Source organism: Melanostigma gelatinosum (genome assembly GCF_949748355.1).
Source record: "Melanostigma gelatinosum genome assembly, chromosome: 10".
Taxonomy (NCBI): Eukaryota; Metazoa; Chordata; class Actinopteri; order Perciformes; family Zoarcidae; genus Melanostigma; species Melanostigma gelatinosum.
The window spans coordinates 23608067-23625243 of NC_136643.1; the positions used below are offsets into that span (position 1 = coordinate 23608067).

At 45.8% G+C, this 17177-nt stretch overlaps 1 protein-coding gene across 1 annotated transcript in view; it reads right to left on the reverse strand.

Annotated features, from left to right (window-relative positions):
* Window positions 1-17177, reverse strand: part of plcl1 (phospholipase C like 1) — a 50708-nt gene that overhangs the window by 6066 nt on the left and 27465 nt on the right. Inside the window, exons 2-8 of the mRNA XM_079277032.1 lie at window positions 11419-11493; window positions 11044-11331; window positions 10662-10958; window positions 9566-9957; window positions 8191-9310; window positions 7911-8087; window positions 2046-2408 (exon numbers count right to left, since the gene is read on the reverse strand). Of these exons, the coding sequence (XP_079133158.1) occupies window positions 2046-2408; window positions 7911-8087; window positions 8191-9310; window positions 9566-9957; window positions 10662-10958; window positions 11044-11331; window positions 11419-11493 (2712 nt within the window). The remainder of the gene's footprint in view (window positions 1-2045; window positions 2409-7910; window positions 8088-8190; window positions 9311-9565; window positions 9958-10661; window positions 10959-11043; window positions 11332-11418; window positions 11494-17177) is intronic.

Consider the following 17177-nt stretch of genomic DNA (forward strand, 5'->3'; position numbering starts at 1 on the left):
TTCAAGTGAAAGAGAAGCAGATTAAAAGCAGTTTGTGAATGTGTTTGTGTGTGTGTGTGTGTGTGTGTGTGTGTGTGTGTGTGGGGAGGTCTGCGAGGGAGGATGTCTGACACATTGATTGGGCGGGATTGTTTCAGCTTTGGGCGATACAGACGATGAAGGATGTGTCTCCCGATAGAGGCTGCTTTACCGTTTGTACTGAGGAGGCTACTCAACCGTTGCGGGAAATGTTGCAAACAAATGATGATGATGGAGGAGGAGTAGGAGGAGGAGGAGGAGGAGGAGGAGGAGGAGGAGGAGACGAAGAAGAAGGAGGAAGAGGAGGAGGGTTTTATGGCTGTTGGAAATGACATCAGTGTCATGGAATACCTTAATTTTTCAGATGACTGAATTCGCCAAAACCAGAGATTCCTTGTCCGTTCTCTAATCCATAAATCTACACTATATGGCCAAAACGACCAGACATAACACCTGTTGATGTTACGTTTCTTTCTACAAAACCACGATTGTTAAAGAAATAACTCGACATTTAGGCAGTTGTGGAAGAAGTGTTTAGTTCCTTTACTCAAGTAAAAGCATTCATAGTGCAGTGAAATGCTCCCTGTCAGTGGTTTACTGGTATATCAGATGTTTCTGGATTGGTATGTTGATTTTAAACTCATTTGTTGGTTAGTTTAATCTACAGCAGAGCATCCTATCCTATAAGAACATCATATGTTTGTAGCGTCTCTGTCCTGTGAGAACCACGTATCCCGAAAAAGAAAACCCTGTTTTCTTGCGTCCATTCTTTATGCTAAGCTAAGCTAACCAGGTCCTCGCACTTCTTTTCTTAACTCACAGATATTAGAGTCTTCAAACAATCTGCTGCTTTAATTGCCTCCACTCTTGGCTGCAGGGACTAGAGCATTAGTGAGTTCGGGTGCTGATGTTGGGCGATCCGGTCGGCTCACAGTCGGCCTTCCAGATCATCCCAAAGGAGCTGGATGGGATTGAGGTCACCATCCTGGGAAACCATTTCTTTATGGAGCTGGTTTTGGGGAGTTGTCACGTTAAAACAGGAAAGGGAGTGTCCACATACTTTGGGCTATAAAGTGCACATTTATATCATAATATATATATATCTCTCTAAAAGCAGATATATACGGAGAAAGAGGATTCTAGTCACATCGCCCACACTGATATGGTTTGTATTCAGCGATAAGCTGGTGGGTGCTGTGCGACCAGGTTCTATTTCTGCTGATATTTATAGAAGCTTTATCCTCCTCCACTCTTCTTACTTCTTTTGTCACTGGCTCTCCTCCTCCTCCGTCACCCAACAGAGAAGTCTGATTTCAGCACCGTCACGTAAGTTGCCATTTTCTTTATAACCTTCATAACCTGGCTGGAATTCGCCTTTTAAATCAATGGAACATAAAGTACCAGAGAAAGTATTTGTTCACCAAAACAAATTTGTTTGTTTGTTTGCTTTTTTGCTTCAATCGAAAGATTTGGAACTTGGCTGACGTGTCAGTATGTGCTGCCCCAGACACATTCACGTCTTATCGTATCTTTCTATTGACGCTTGTTGATAGCTGAAGTTGCCCAATGTCCTCCTGGATCAATATTCGTATGCGTTCAGATGATCTTCTGCATGTCTGTCTGTCCTGGGACAGGGAACCCTTCTCTGTTGCTCTTCATGAGGTTCTTTTCTTTCTCACCAAATGCTGTGTTTTTTGGTGAGTCGTGCCTTATCCGGATTGATGGTCTAAAGACGGAGCGTGTCCGGGTTGTAAAAGCCGCTGTGATTTGTGATAATGGCCAAAATAAATAAAAACTGAATTGACATCGTGTGCAGTTGCAGCACCTGTAAAGTGAGCGTTATGTCTGAACTCAAGAGCGTTGCATCTGCAGGAACTAAACCAAAAAAATGCAGTTGGCTCGATACAATGAGGAGTTAAAGCCTTTACACACCTGGGGGGCGTGACAAATCAATGACCCGCTGTGAATATATAAAGTATTCTTAACGGCAGCGATGCAAATTTGCAACCTGACTAAGTGGCTCTCACCTGAGCGTCCTCCCGCAGGTCCGTGGCCTCTTTGAGGGGGGCACCAGCCGGTTTGAAAGTCTCGTCCACCACCTTGATGCCGGTGTGCCTCAGCGTGACGTACTCCCGGCCCCGCCTCCCCACCCTCCTCACCGACAGACCTCGCCGCTGGGCCTTCCCGCCTCCCGGCCGGTTGGTTATCGCCACGTGGACGAACAGGCTGGTGTGGGGTAAGGGGTCTCCCGCCATGCCCAGCAGGGGCACATTGCGGTAGCCGGGCTGAAGGCACTCGAAGGCCATGCTGCACTGGCCGATGAAGTCGTCCCCGATGTAGTCGTCGTCTAACGCCACGAAGCGCAGCAAGGCCAGCTCCGGCATGTTCACCTGCACCAGAACAGAAACAGAACCACGGGCACATTTTGACCTGGTTACTGATTCTCCTTTTTACCGAACACATATTTTCAGAAAATGTATTTAATTATATTCCAACTTGTGTGTAGCTTAAAGGCCCTACAAATGACATGTCAGTGTGCAGCCTTGTGTTGTAAAATGAGAAATACATTAACATTGACCCTTAAGGGCAAATTAAACAATTATAATAATGTGAAATGGATCAAATTGACATTTTGTCCATCAATCTATTCTACACTCAATAATCCTTAATGCAAATTTATTAAAAATCTAAAACTGAAATATCTCATTTACTTAAGTATATAGGCCCCTAATCCATTACTTTGCAGAAGCCCCTTTGGCGGCAATTACAGCTTAGAGTCTTCTGAAGTATCTTCGGGTTTTGCACACCTGGATTTGGGAAGTTTGTCCCGTTCTTCCTGGCAGTTGTGCCACTGTGAGGCTTGTTACCGTATCACATGATCCTCATCGGCAGATGGAATTTGCCCAGTTGTTATGGAATGCTGCAATTCGCATTCAGCTACAATTTCATTCCAGTTTCATCTTATATGCTGATGAAGATCATATGATGATATGATGGAAAGCCCCAGAACCACTGAGATTACATTATCCAAGTACCGGTATATACAGTATACATAGACATGCTTAACACACAAACATTGGCAGGCTTCCCAAATACTAATTCCGTGGATCATCAAACTTGTTGTTGACATCTCAAGAGTGTTACAGTAAATTGCATTTGCCAGAAGGAACAAACTCATCCGTTTGATCACTGAGGCATTTAAAAGTTGAATGTTTTGTCACCTGAGGAGAGACAGTGTCTGAACGCATCTGTACATTATTCATGCTCTTGATTTAGAATCAAGTCGGCTCTCATCAGGAGGAAAAGATGCACTCATTAAATGTTTACAACAGCAAAAAGGTGAAAAATTAGTCACAGTATTCAGCGGAGGCGTTCACACACACCATTTCGTGTTATTAAGCGTCACTCATGAAGCTGTTGAGGCGAAGCATTAATGTTAATTACACGCTGCAGTGAGCGGCGCGTCCTGCTGCTGCTGCAGAGGGGGAAATGCTGGCTGAAATATTGCACTTAAAAATCACACCTCCGGAGGACTTTAATGGCTAATAAGGCTATAAACACTCGTACATGTGAGCACAGACACACACAAGTGGGAGGACAAATGATGCAGTGTGTCTCTGCATATTCATTCTGTGCAGAAGAACTGAGAGTAAACACATTTCATAATAAAACATTATCAGCTAATGGCTGTTTTTCTCAAAGTCTGGCACAGTCTCACACACACACACACACACACACACACACAGGATGGATATTGGTGTCGTGTCTATTGCAAACAGCAGTATGAATCTATCATTTCCCACAGAGAATGAGAATAAACTTGCCCCGAGCCTGTGCGTGCGTGCGTGCGTGCGTGCGTGTGTGTGTGCGTGCGTGCGTGCGTGTGTGTGCGTGCGTGCGTGCGTGCGCACATTCACAACAATAAAACCATATGAAGTCTTCAGGCTCGGAAGGAAACAAACTCAAGCAGCACAGTTGAGACATTGATTCCCTCACGAATATTGAGATTATAGTTTGCATGCGTCTGAATTTGTGTGTCACATCTGTTAAAAACTAAAAGCCTGTTGTTACATATGTTCATATGTTCTGGATCACAGCAGTGAAGACACTCCTTTGTTTCACTTGGAGGAAAACGAGCACTTACGGAGCCCCAAAAACAAAAACAGCAGGAAGTGAATATAATAGCTGCGTCCAAATTCAGGGTCCACTGTCTTCGAAGGACATGTCCCAAAAAGATGGACGACTGAGTCGTCTCCCAATGGTACATTTTGTTGACAACACTTCTTAAGGTCTTATACTGATGAGGAAATAAAATCATACAGACACAGATGCATGCAGGGCTGTGTTCAAAATAATGTTTTTTTTAAACATGTGAGTGTAGTATGACGGGGAAGCTGGTGGTGATGGATGAGGGAGCGCAGAACATGTCACACTGACTGAACGAGGACTGGGCTGCCCCCTTAGGCTTGGACTGCACTATCATAAAGTATATATCCCTGTGTGTGTGTGTGTGTGTGTGTGTGTGTGTGTGTGTGTGTGTGTGTGTCTTCACTCCCATAAGCTGTGAGAGGGCAGAGTGGTGGGGAGAAAAGCTGAAGTTCCATGCATGGGTCAGTCGTCCCCTTGGCTGAGCAGAAAAGCTCTAAGACAGTCAATTCAAATCAGTTTCAAACCAAACGCTCCTCTGAAAAGACGAAATGAGGCTCAGCACAATGAATCCACACTCACATTGTCCCGACATCTGGAGTTGCTGCGTGACAGTCAGGTCACCCTTCAGTGTCATGGACGACAATGTGCTCGCAGCTCCATACACTCACAAGAGCAAAGTATGGACCGTGGGTCATTTCTTATCAGAATTCTTCAAAGGCATTCAATTGGGAAAAGAAATGTCTTTTCAAACTTGTTTACAAAATATTTTTTCTAATCAAATTATATACAAATACCAGAATAAAGTGGACCCGTGTTTGCATAATACAATTTTGAAGAAAAATGTGTGTCTGACATCATTAAGATGAGAGCGAATGTCTGAACTTGTCTTGAGTACCATTTTCCAAAAACCTCAGCTGACCATAAAAGGAGACGATTGATTTTTATAAAGAAAATGAGTCCGTAAACAGGCAGCAGTGACAGTTCAAAATGTTACGGTATTATAATCTAAGTGCACCGTCTGGTGTTTAAAAGTGCTCTGCCAATTTAGCATTGCACTCCTGTGACACTATCAGAATTATTTAGTTGGCTTATCTTAAAGTGCCCAGATTTGATTTGTTTAGCTTTGTACTTGCTCTTCAGTGATTATATTATTATGTTGTTCATCTGTTGGAAACTTCATTTTAAAAATACTGAAAAATAAGACTGTAAAAAAAAAAAAAAAGACCTTTTCATTCCACATATTAATAATAATAATAATAATACATTTTATTTATATTGCGCTTTTCATGACACTCAGACACTTTACATTAAAATCATCATATATAAAAACAATACACTAAAAACAAAGTACACAATAATAGTCACACATTAAAAGCAGTATTCTTCTTTTCCTTGTCAAAATCGTGCACCTTCATTACCCACAATGCAACCCAACTGCCGAGAGTTTGGTTCAGACGACTCTGATTGAATGGAAGTCTATGAGAAGATGACTCTACTTCTCTGGACCGCTGCATGAGCACACATTGAAAAACAAGAAGTGGAAATCTCACTTATGTCACCACAATATGGGACGTTTAAGTTTCTTCAAACAGAAGCCACCACGTACTCAATAAGAATGACAGAAACAGAGACAGGCAGCACTGCAGTAAAACAAATAATGAAATAAAAATATGGAGCCGCAGATGGCTGGAAGATTCAGACAATATGGTCTGCTCTGGAGTGAAGTTCAGTTTATGGAACCACAGCATGTAAAATACAACTCCAGCAATATAAAAACAAGCTTACTGCAGTTTAGAACAGATCTTTTGACAGCAGCCATGCGGGACATTGGACCGTGGAACTGCTCATACTGTAACACAGCTGACCAAAAATCGGCCAGAAATCCAACCGATGGCAATTAATCAGGCGTCGTGGCCACAGACTCATTACAAAATCAGTCGAGGGTCGAGACTATTTCGGGGAAAAATCTGACTTAATCCGTTCAACACCTCGTCCTCACCCCTTTCTCATTTAAAACCCTTTTATTTTCCCTCGTCGCCAATAATACTCATGTGCGCAACAAGGTAACAGGCATCGGCATGACAGCGGTGCCGTTTAGGGTGTGAGGGTGACGTCACATGTGATCCGTTTGGAGTTTCAAACGTTCCATTCAAACTCCACTCGACGCCCGTCTCCTGCCAAAGATCCAACGTAATCACAGTCAAACGTTTTGAGTTACGGGTGTTAGACAAACCCGTTTGCGGCCTCTGTGATGGTGCATTAGGTCAGGACGCTGAACACACACACACTCACACACACACACATATCGCCATATCAGTTGTGACAGCTTGTCATTATGGCTCAGTCACACTGATACAGGACTCTGTCACTGAGCGGTAAAAATAAGCCAAATCAGCAACACAGCAGCCATCAAATCACGTCTCCTGTAATGAATTCACTGCAGACATAAGTGTATTCATGCGAGCACCTCATTTAAATCTCGACGGTCGGGGACCCGCCGCCCCTTCAATTAAGTACTCTGGGCTCTATTTTGGTGCAGGTGCAAAGCCGACAGAAGAGCACACGTAGACCTCTCCAAAAATCACATCAGCCTCTTTTACGTTGTTGACATTTTCCTCTTTCCTAAAAAATCTTTAATCTAGGACACTTTTAAATGCACATTCAAATAAAATGTGACGCAATAACAGCAGCAGAAGTCTGTGCCGGGTTCGATTAACGGATGATTCTTAACTGTAACGTCATCAACATCACAAACTGCTTCAGGAACTACAGCATCTCTTCTCCAGTGACATCATCACTGAACTGGGACCTCAGCGAGCATTCTGGGACATTTATTTTGCCTTTAATGAAAACAAAAGATAACAATTTTCTCTAGCAAATTGAAATCATATTTTTGCTCCTGTAAACAGGATTATTATGAGAGGCTGTCATGCTGTTATGTAAATGGCTTTAAACAGGCTGTTGCTTTTCTCAGTATTTGCTGTACAGACATTATCGTGTGTGCATGTCAACAACCCAAATATAACTAAAGTAAAGGGAAAATATGAAAAGCTCACTTTTTCAAACTATGTTCATACATTTGGGTATTTGGAGTTGCAACCAACCCACAAACCTATAGATCATAAAACATGTGATTCAACAAGCCAATCAGATTTGGCTCCACTTCCTATGTTGCACGCTGAAAACAAAGTGCTTCAGACAGAGGGTGAATATACAGCATGTAAACATGTTCCAGTTGAAACATCAAATGTAAGAAACACTTACTCACTGCATCATTCTTGTGAGCAAAGTAGGATTTTCAGTGTCTCACAAAACATTTTCTGCCCATTTAAGTTGATTTGGAAGGCTGTATTTTCATATTCATGGTTAGGTCATGTATAATAACATCAAGGGAAATCTGTCTGGCCCATAAGAGAATGAATGAATGAATGCATTGAAATGAGTCTCCATTACTGCAGCCTAAAATCCACCAACTATTAACAAATTCCTCCGAGAAACGGTAACTTAAGGCTGCGTCATGCTCTACTCATGCTTGTACCGTGGGACGCCATACTTCACCAAAACTGCAAGAAATTAATTGACAATACTCACCTGCAATTAAACAACACGCTTGAGCATTTGCTCTGTTTCAAAATATAAAAGAAATTACATTATTTCAGTGAAAATCAAGATCAAAACTCACAGACAAACAAACAGTCCAGACTAATGGCGGTGTGCGCGTGTAGAGCTGCAGCAGGCCTCACCTGGAACTCGAAGGTCTCGTCAAACAGCGGGTCGTCCTGGTTCTGAGCGGCGGTGCGTGTCCGCTGTTCGGCACAGTCAGCTGGGACGCCGTGCAGCTCCAGGACCACGTACGGGTCAATGACCTCTCCCTTTGCCCCTGATCCCTGAGGCTTGGGCAGGTTGTGGGCGCTGATCACCTGCACAGTAGAACACAAACAAAAGATATTTCAGGGAAAACTGAAATGTGGGGGAAAGGAACTGAATGTTACAGAAACAGGGACGTTAACATAACGCCTTCACCTTAATCCGGAGCGTTTGAGCTGGCACTCCTGGCACACAGCCCTGCGTATGAGCGCTGAAGTACGACACCTCGTCCCTCAACACGGCCGGTCGGAGGACATAACCGCACCCTCCGTTCTGTGAGAAGCGACCCCTGTGAAGGTCCAGCATGGCGCCGGGGGTCTGCTGGTTCAAGGCCACGAGCTGGACCCCTCCTTTCCAGTACCCCTGTGGGTTGGGGTTACTGGAGTCCAGACGCACCGAACTGGGTCGTACCCTCGTTAGGGTGCGCTTGGTGAACATAACAAGGTCCTCCGGGCTCTCCGTGGTTAGGCGCCCGCCCTCTCCCTCGCCCAGGGAGCACAGCGTCCAATAAGGCGGCTCAGACGGCAGCGGCGTGCTGGGGGAGGTGGGGCTGCTGGGCGGCGACTGCTGCTGGGCCTGTTTGTGACTGGCTCTCTGGGCGTAGAAGCTGCGGCTGCCCGTGCGAGCGATCGCCACCAGGTCCGACAGCTCCTTGTGGAGCCGCAGCTTCCTGGGTTGAGAGGGCGGAGGCACCACCAAGACCACGCCCAGTTCTTCCTCACCAGGGATGGTCATTCGCCTCCCGGCGAGGGGCCCCCCTCCTCCGATCTCCTCATCCTCCTCCGACACCTCCCCATCGGAGCCGTCCTGCTCCGGCAGGAGCTTCTTCCCCACGATCAGGATGCGTCCCTTCAGCTGCTCGGGGGAGGGCAAGGTCGAGGCTCGCCCCCCCACGCTGACGGGGAGGGCCTCCGGCTTGTAGAGAAGGGAGCCGAACACTTTCTTTAAGTGCTGTGCCATGGTGCGCTGCTGGCCGGGGGAACAACGCTGGCACAAGTACAACAAGAGCGGGTACTGAGAGGTCAGAAAGGCGTACTTGTTGACCACCTCCAGAGCGGAGCGGAGAGTCACGGGCGCGTGATGGTGGTGGTGGTGGTGATGATGGTGGCGGGGGATATCTGGCCCATAGTCCACCCCGAGGAGAGGCTCGCCCTCCGGGCCGTCGGTCACTCCGAGCTCCACGCATCGACAGCCGGACTGCAGGGCCTTGATCAACCCTCCGAGGTCTGCCCTGCCGTGGACCTGGTCATCCAGCAGGTAGGAGCGGTACGAGGTGCTGAGGAACAAGATCAACTTCTAAATCTGCTTCTAAACCATGATTTATAGTATTAATGACGTGCAGTGACTTCTGAAAATATCAGAGAAGAAGACAAATGAAAGTGTTGACATTGTCCACAATCTCTAAAAAGACATAAAACGACTTCATAATAATGCAATACCGGCACAATAGATCCATTTTATTGTTTGTTTTGGTGGCATGCAGAGCGCAGCGAGATTAATTCAGAGACAGTGGCCTGACTGGTAAACAGACCTGATGTAGTAGTGGGACAGCGGCATGTTCATGTCCTGACAAACCCCCAGGTGCTCCGGGTCGAGCAGCTGGCACTCCGGAGACTGCAGGTAGCGGGCGAATCCGTCCAGACCCAGCAGCCCCCTCTCCTTACCCTGGGCAGAGGGCTCGCAGCGCCGCAGGAGCTCCCAGCAGCCCTCCGTGGTCGCCAGAGACAGACCCTGCTCCGTCTCCAAGAAGAGTCGGAGGTCCTGAGGGTCCAGACACTCCCGGTCCTTCGACAGCTGCACCAACAGGAAGTAGACGTCCGGGCGCGTGCAGAGCTCGCAGAAGGCCTCGTGGAACTCCTCGCGCGTCACGTGGGAGGTGAGCTTCTCCTTGCTGCGCTGGATCTCCTTAAAACGCAGACGCACCTGTGGAGGGAGAAGAGGAGAGTTCATTGAGCGAGAGATGAGGTGGTCATTTCGTCAGCCAACTGTTCTTGCAGGATGTCAGCAGTCATGTGACCCGTCTGAGCCAACGCAGACGTCCATCCTCTCTCTATGTTTCCAGGTTTAATCTTATTCTCTTTGTTCCAGCAGCAGCAGGTGATGCATGGAGGAGGAACAGGGGGAGAGGTAACCGGCCTCTGGCCAACTCAATATGGCTTCAAGATATTTCTACATCCTCGTTTAAACTCTAGATGTCGACTACATTTCGTGAAAATTATCTCTGGCTTTACCTCCGTTTGTTACATCTTAATATTAAACTTACAGATTTACATCTTACTTTCTAATCTTTTAGACCATGAACAGAAACCAATATATTTAGCAATTTCTGCCTATTTTACATCTAGATCTACACACATACCATGCACTGCCCGAGAGCTTAAAGTATTTCATTTGAATTAAATTTAGGAGCAGATACAGAAATACTTTTGGTAACATGTGGGCACACCAATAAACGACTGTCAAACGTCACGTAGTAATTATGAAATGAAACTAATTGTCTGTGGCACATGGGGTTTTTCTTGCACAGTCACGAAAAACGACACATTCTCACTGCTCCACATCAACCACCGGTCTTATGAAGCATATGCATGAAGGTGCAGGATAATAAATGATGGCGTGCTGTTCACCTTGGCTTCCTTGATGCCGGGGCAGAGTTTACAGATGGTGGCGACGGCCACGTCCTCTGACACGATGCCGTAGCCGTCTTCATCCACCTGGGCGAACTCCGCCGCCAGCCACTCGCTCCTCATCTTCCCTCCCGGGCTGCCGTCCGCCCCCACGCCCCATCCTTCGCCCAGCCCCCCTACTCCTCCTCCGACGCCGCCCCCGGCACCCCCGATGACCGACGGGTGGGCCAACAGGTAGCGAAGGCCCGTCACCCAGATGTTTGCCACATCTGCCGACAACGCAACCAAGTCCAGAGACTGTAAGGAGGGACAGATGAGGAGATTCGTGGGCGGGCTGGATGGGTAAGATTATTCACTGCGGGTCTTTGAGGAGGACACGTACCTGGTAATCATCCCCATGGATGACCGAGAAGGCCGCTTCCTCAGCCAGGTGCTCGGAGATAGGGCCGTTATGGAGGAAGGTCTCGGTGCTCTTCCCGGTGCGAACCTCTCGGATGCTGAGGACGTCCAGCCGAGCCCGGTCGATGTCCTTCTTGGACGGCTCCCAGCGCACGCAGCTGAGGTCGGTGTCCAGCGTGTAGAAACGGCAGTAGAGCCTGGAGTTGGGCCGGATCTTCTTCAGTTCACAGCCGCCCTGCATGAACGCCAAGCAGTCTGCAGCACTGCTCACCTGGGAAATGGAAAATCAAAACACTTTATGATCTATTTTTTGTTTTGAATTGTTTTCTCATCATGTAAATCTGTGAGGCTCATCTACCTTCTTCTCAGAGGGCATGCTACTGAAGGACACAGTCTTCTTCCTCCCTCCGCCAACCTTCTGCACCGAGGGATCCTGGGAAAAGACAGCGACAGATGGCCATGAAGTTAAAAAGGAGGAGGAGTTTCTACATGTCGAGAAGAACAGCAACAACAGAGAGAGAGAGAGAGAGAGAGAGAGAGAGAGAGAGAGAGAGAGAGCGAGAGCGAGAGAGTTGTGGGAGGATTTTCCATCTGACGCCTGTGAAATATATAAAAACACACGAAAAAGCTGTAAAAGAACGCTTGAAAACAATTGAATAAAATGACTACATTATTAAAACGCTCTTAGAAGTAGCACTAAAACACAATACAAAGTACTTATTGGAGAAGTCCTTGTTCTAACAGAGTTTCTCTCTTTCCTTTCCTCCCTTCTTTCCTGAGGAAGATAACATTTCCACCTTTTCAGGAGAGCGTCTTCACTTTGATGTCATGTGATGAGACTCTTTTCTCCATCTTATATTTTAAAAACACTCACACTGTATCATTCAAATACAGTTTTTAGTAATTCACTGAAGCATTTCCAGGCATAGATGATAATATTTCAGCCCCCTGAATTTGGTGGCCCAAATGTTCACCTGAGCTGGCTCAGGCTGACCCCCATTCACTCTAATGAGCAGGTGGCAAGAATTTACTACTTAAAAATATTCTTCAAAAAACACATTTGGCCTGAAGGAACCCCCGAAGGATGTTTGTTTTGGTTCATTTGTCTGTTTGCATGTTTGTTTGTGTGTCGTCATGGATGGCTGTTTATGACACGCACTGATTTACAGATTATAAACTGACATTTTAATAACTACTTAAAGTCTCAATGCCCATCGAAGGACTGGTGTTGGAAATAAGCTGCAGCTGTACACACTGCTTCTGAAGCAGTGAATGGTTCTCTGAACGCATACGAGTGTTTCAATATCACATCCTTAATAGGCTTCGTCTTTAAAAAGGGTTACACTTGGATTTGGATATTTTTGGGGCTTGACGGTGTGTTTCACAGTCTCTTCCTTTCACTTCGCTGGCACAGAGGAGCCGCTGCTCTCACTGTGTAATCTCCGCCTCCAAATTTGGACGGAATGGATTATATTTTTTTCACAGTCTCCCCGATCATCGCATTCTTATTTAGCCTGCCGAGCTGGCTCCCAGGAAAGCGTGACGGAAGGTCTCTGTGCATGCAGAGGTGTGAGGAGAAGAGAAGAGGAACTTCTCATCTGTACATCTTAAGAATGGTGTGAAGCTCGAAACATTTCAAATTCACCATTAAAGTTTAATCAGAGAACGAATGTGGAAAACAAAACTGCGGTCAGTCTTCCTGGACATACAAATCCTTTTGGTTGCTCTAGAACTCACCTTTGGAGCTGAGATGGTGAGTCAATGGACAGAAAATGTATCTGCAGCCATTCTGAAAATCATTCATGTCAATCTTTTTTCCCATGATTGCTCTGTTAACGTGTGTCCTCCTGCTATTTGTACATTTCTCCCTTAAATACATATGCGACGTGGAGAGAGGCCCTGGATATCTTTGGGTAATTTAACAAAAGAGTTCTGGAGGCGTTCCTTTGGTTTAAAAAGGTAGCAGAGGTACAACTCTTGTTTTCCATCTTTCTGTTGAAGCTCAGGGGAAAGATTCCCCCTCATGGAATAACAAGAAACCAATATTGGTAAAGTGATTAGTGTCAGAGATAAAGTTAGAATCTTAAGCTTAAGTACTGTTGTTTTTCTGACAAGGGTTTAACACACACACACACACACACACACACACACACAGTTTGTAACCGTGCTTCCTGCCTCCAGCTAGTGACAGATTGATTGGCAGCTTCATCTCTGCTCGCTGCAGCGCGGGCGTTTCGGCTGAAATGACGGCAGTAATTACCCGTGTGCAGTCCTTCCCCCGTTACCGCTGTTTGGTTTGTACAGATACAGTCACCAGGCTGTGAAATGGCCAGCGGTGGAATTCAGATCCTCTACTTAAGTACAAGTAGTAATACCACACTGTGAAAATACTTCACTACACGTAAAAGTCCGGTAACCCTAACCCGAGTGCTTTTAGGAAACAGAGGGTTTTAAGCTGCTCTTTCAGGTTAGAAATCATCTGCTGAGATGTTGTGATGAGAATATTTTACACCCACGTGAGTTCAAATCCAGACACACTGACTCAAATGTTCACGTTTTCTTTTGGCCAAAGAAACACAACATACATGATTAGCTCAGAAAGAGGGGAGGGAGGGAGAGAGGGAGGGAGGGAGAGAGAGAGGGAGGGAGGGAGCTGAAAATCGTTGCCTCGTCCTGTTCGCTACACGATCCCGTATTGATTTGCAATACCAATATTCCCAGACCTCCCAGCACACAGACAGACACAGATATGACATCGAGTTGCCATCAAAGGCGGTTTGCTCGTTTGTCTTTGTTCTCATAACCCTCCAAAAAAATGTGTATTAAGTTGGTCAGCGAGGAGGCCGGACAGACGAGCTGAGAGACAGCAGGTCAGCGGGTATTCAGGTGGACAGAGCTGCGTCCGTCTCTCTGGCGATGATGCTTTGGGGCGCCGTGGACATTCGGGGACATCGACATTGTTGTGGCGGTCGTCGCTAATCCGCCGTGTGCATGCTTCCACCGTCACTTTGACATCTCGGCGCAAGACACACGATGCCATCCAGGAAACTATGGCCACGTCCTCGGAAAGCCTTTAATGCAGCGCTCTGTTTGGCCTAAAAGGGCATCAGTCAGATCTGTCAGATCTCTCTCTCTCTCTCTCTCTCTCTCTCTCTCTCTCTGAGCTGCTGCCGGGGAAAGAAATTAATAAATTATTATAAATTATTAAAATAAATATCTCAGCACAGATGGAAAGATGCTGAAGAGAAATGAGAGCAAAGGCTGGAGGGAAAGAAGAGAGCAGACGCAAGAAAATGGTCAGACGAGACGAAATAAAAGGATGTTCTGGAGCAGGAAGCAGAGAAAATGGTTTGACAATTGGCATGCAGAAACATTGTTTAAAAAAAATACAGTGCAAACTGAATAAAAGAATAGAGGTGGGAGATGAAAAGAGGATCAAGATGCAACAAGTGGGGCCACAGGGAGCAGAAGTAGAATAAATAGATGGAGAACAATAGGTCATTGTGTTGAACAGGCGCTGACAGCAGATGAAGTGTTTACAGCAGCTCGCTCTTCACTCGGTGTACCTCTTCAGTCCGACTGGGTCACGTGTATGAAGAGAGAGAAAGAATATCGGAGCTACGGAGCTCAAAACCTTCACGGTGGAGGAAGGTGTGTTGTATCAGGGGCTGTTGGTGGAGTCCGGTTTGGCAACTACAGGGGATTTTGGGTTGGGGGGGGGGGGGCTCAATACTGCAAAACATGTATTCACAAATATGAAAAGTGAGTGTGAATCTTCAACCGTGTCACAACTCACACTTTACCACACGCCCGATCATTCATCAATCCCTGTGCCTGCAACCGGCCACAATGTTTCCATCCATTGACAAAAACTTCCTTATACAACTTGTTAACCTTGTGCATATAACACACACACACACACACACACACACACACACACACACAGACCTGGCAGTTGCATAAATCCAGTCCCAATCTGATCCTCATGATCTGGCTAATAATCTCTGAGCCCATTGGCAGCAGATTAGCACAATAGATGACTGCGCTGCTGCACAGTCTTACAGCCGTTAATCCGCAGCAAAGGCCGGGCGGCCGTGTATCACAGTCGGCACAACGGCGCACAACTGTTGATCATCAACGAGGACAAATACCTATTGACGTGTTTCTTAATACGCGTTGTCTGATAACCTTTCAATAAGAGCGACACCAACATGTTTTTAAAATGAAGCCAGAGACCTGTAGTCACTGTACCGGATCAACGACATTATGTGTAATAGATTCATTCATAAAAATGAATTGCTGTGTTTAGAGCTTGATATTTCTCAATCTTGCACGGGCGGAATACAGTCAAGTGTGTTGTTAGAGTCAAACAGCCACGGAAAATACTTTCTTTCAAAGAGCTTTTGAGTCATTGCTTTCTATCAGGATGTAAAGACGAAGATTACCAACCCTTTCTTTTAGTCATTACAACTAGTGCCCTCTCTTCTGCAACAAGCAACAAAAATAAAAAAAAAACACGATTGATTTGGGCCTTTTATTGGCACTGAACCTTCATAAACGGTGTTTTTTTCTCGACAGTCATTCCATGCGTGTGTCCTTTGGCCTGATTCACCATCTCTGATGCCAAACTGCATACAGACACTGAGCAGCGAGAGCGCAGAGAGTCTGCGTGAAGAAGCAGAAAGAACGAAAGAAAGAAAGAACGAAAGAACGAAAGAACGAAAGAAAGAAAGAAAGAACCTGCAACACTTCGAGGAAGTCGTGAGAAAGCACAATGATTAATTGATAACCATGACTTCGAGCGTGTGGGTGGTAGCACGAGCAGATATTTCAGTGCATGCCCACCGATGGGATTCGGTCGAGTAATAAACGGTGTTATAACAGTGTGGCTTTGTCTGTCGCTCCCTGCACAGTGTGGATTCTGTACCGCTGCAACCAGTCGGCTCGAGTGGAATCAATAGAAACGCACTGCGCTTATCCCGATGAACTACAGCGTAATCACAAGAAGTGCAATCAGCTCTGCGGTGACCTCAACCTCGAGTGGTCTGTGAATGATGCGTCCGTCACGATGTCTGGTAGTGTGTGCGCGTGTCGGTGAAGAAGAAGTCGGTGTAAAACGGGAAGCGATGGCGAGTTCTTGACGTGTATAAAGAAAGAAGAAAAACCAGAACTCTTATTTCAGTTTCTTCTTCAGCAACGTTCGTCTGCGGGATTCAGATTCTGCACAAGAAGTCAAAGATCTCAGCCGATCCTCGCGGCGAGGACCTCGTCGTCGTTCTGTTACAGATGGAAACAATCGTTGATGCTGAGATAAGATCGTGCTTGTGAGACAAAATTATCTCATTACCAGCTTCTTGGAGCTAATGACCGCGTTTTAAAGTTTGAAAACAACTTGAGTCCACATTAGTGTTTCCAGTTTGGTTTGGAACGCCGTTAAATCTCCGTTTCTTTTCCTTCTTTTCATTTGATGAACTAAAAATCTGCATCACAGCTGACATCTGGTAAATAGACAGACGGCTGACCAAATCAATTTCTCTTGTTGCATCAGAAAACATAAATACAGGTTAAGGGCGGCATGAACGGGAAAACATGTTTCAATCTGGATCCTATTTCCATAATGATATGACTAGAATTGCATTTTTCTTCCACTGAAAGGTTCAGATTGTTATTATTAGTGTCCGACAACATTATTGAAAGAATCCTACAGAGAAAATGTTCCTCTTTACCGTTCGGTAAATACTCAGCCGTGACATTAAAACTCTTTTTGGTGTCTTCTTCACTCGCTTGTATTGCCAAAGCTCAGCTCTTTTGGGATTCATCCGCTCTGGAGGACGTTTTAAGCACCGTTGTCGTGTTGAAGTGAATGAAAACGACGAGTTTACAAATCAATTCGACTTGATGTGGACGTACTCGCAGCTGAAAGCTCCAACAGAACAAGTCACTGGACTTTGAGTTGAGATTATTGTGTTATGCTGAAGAATGAACTCTCAGCTTAAGATCCAAGTGAAGAGACATTAGAGAGGGCGGTGATGACATCACTGTCACAGGAAGTGACATAAAACATGGCGACAAATGACACAAAAGAGACGTATGAAATAAAAATATACTGTTATCTTA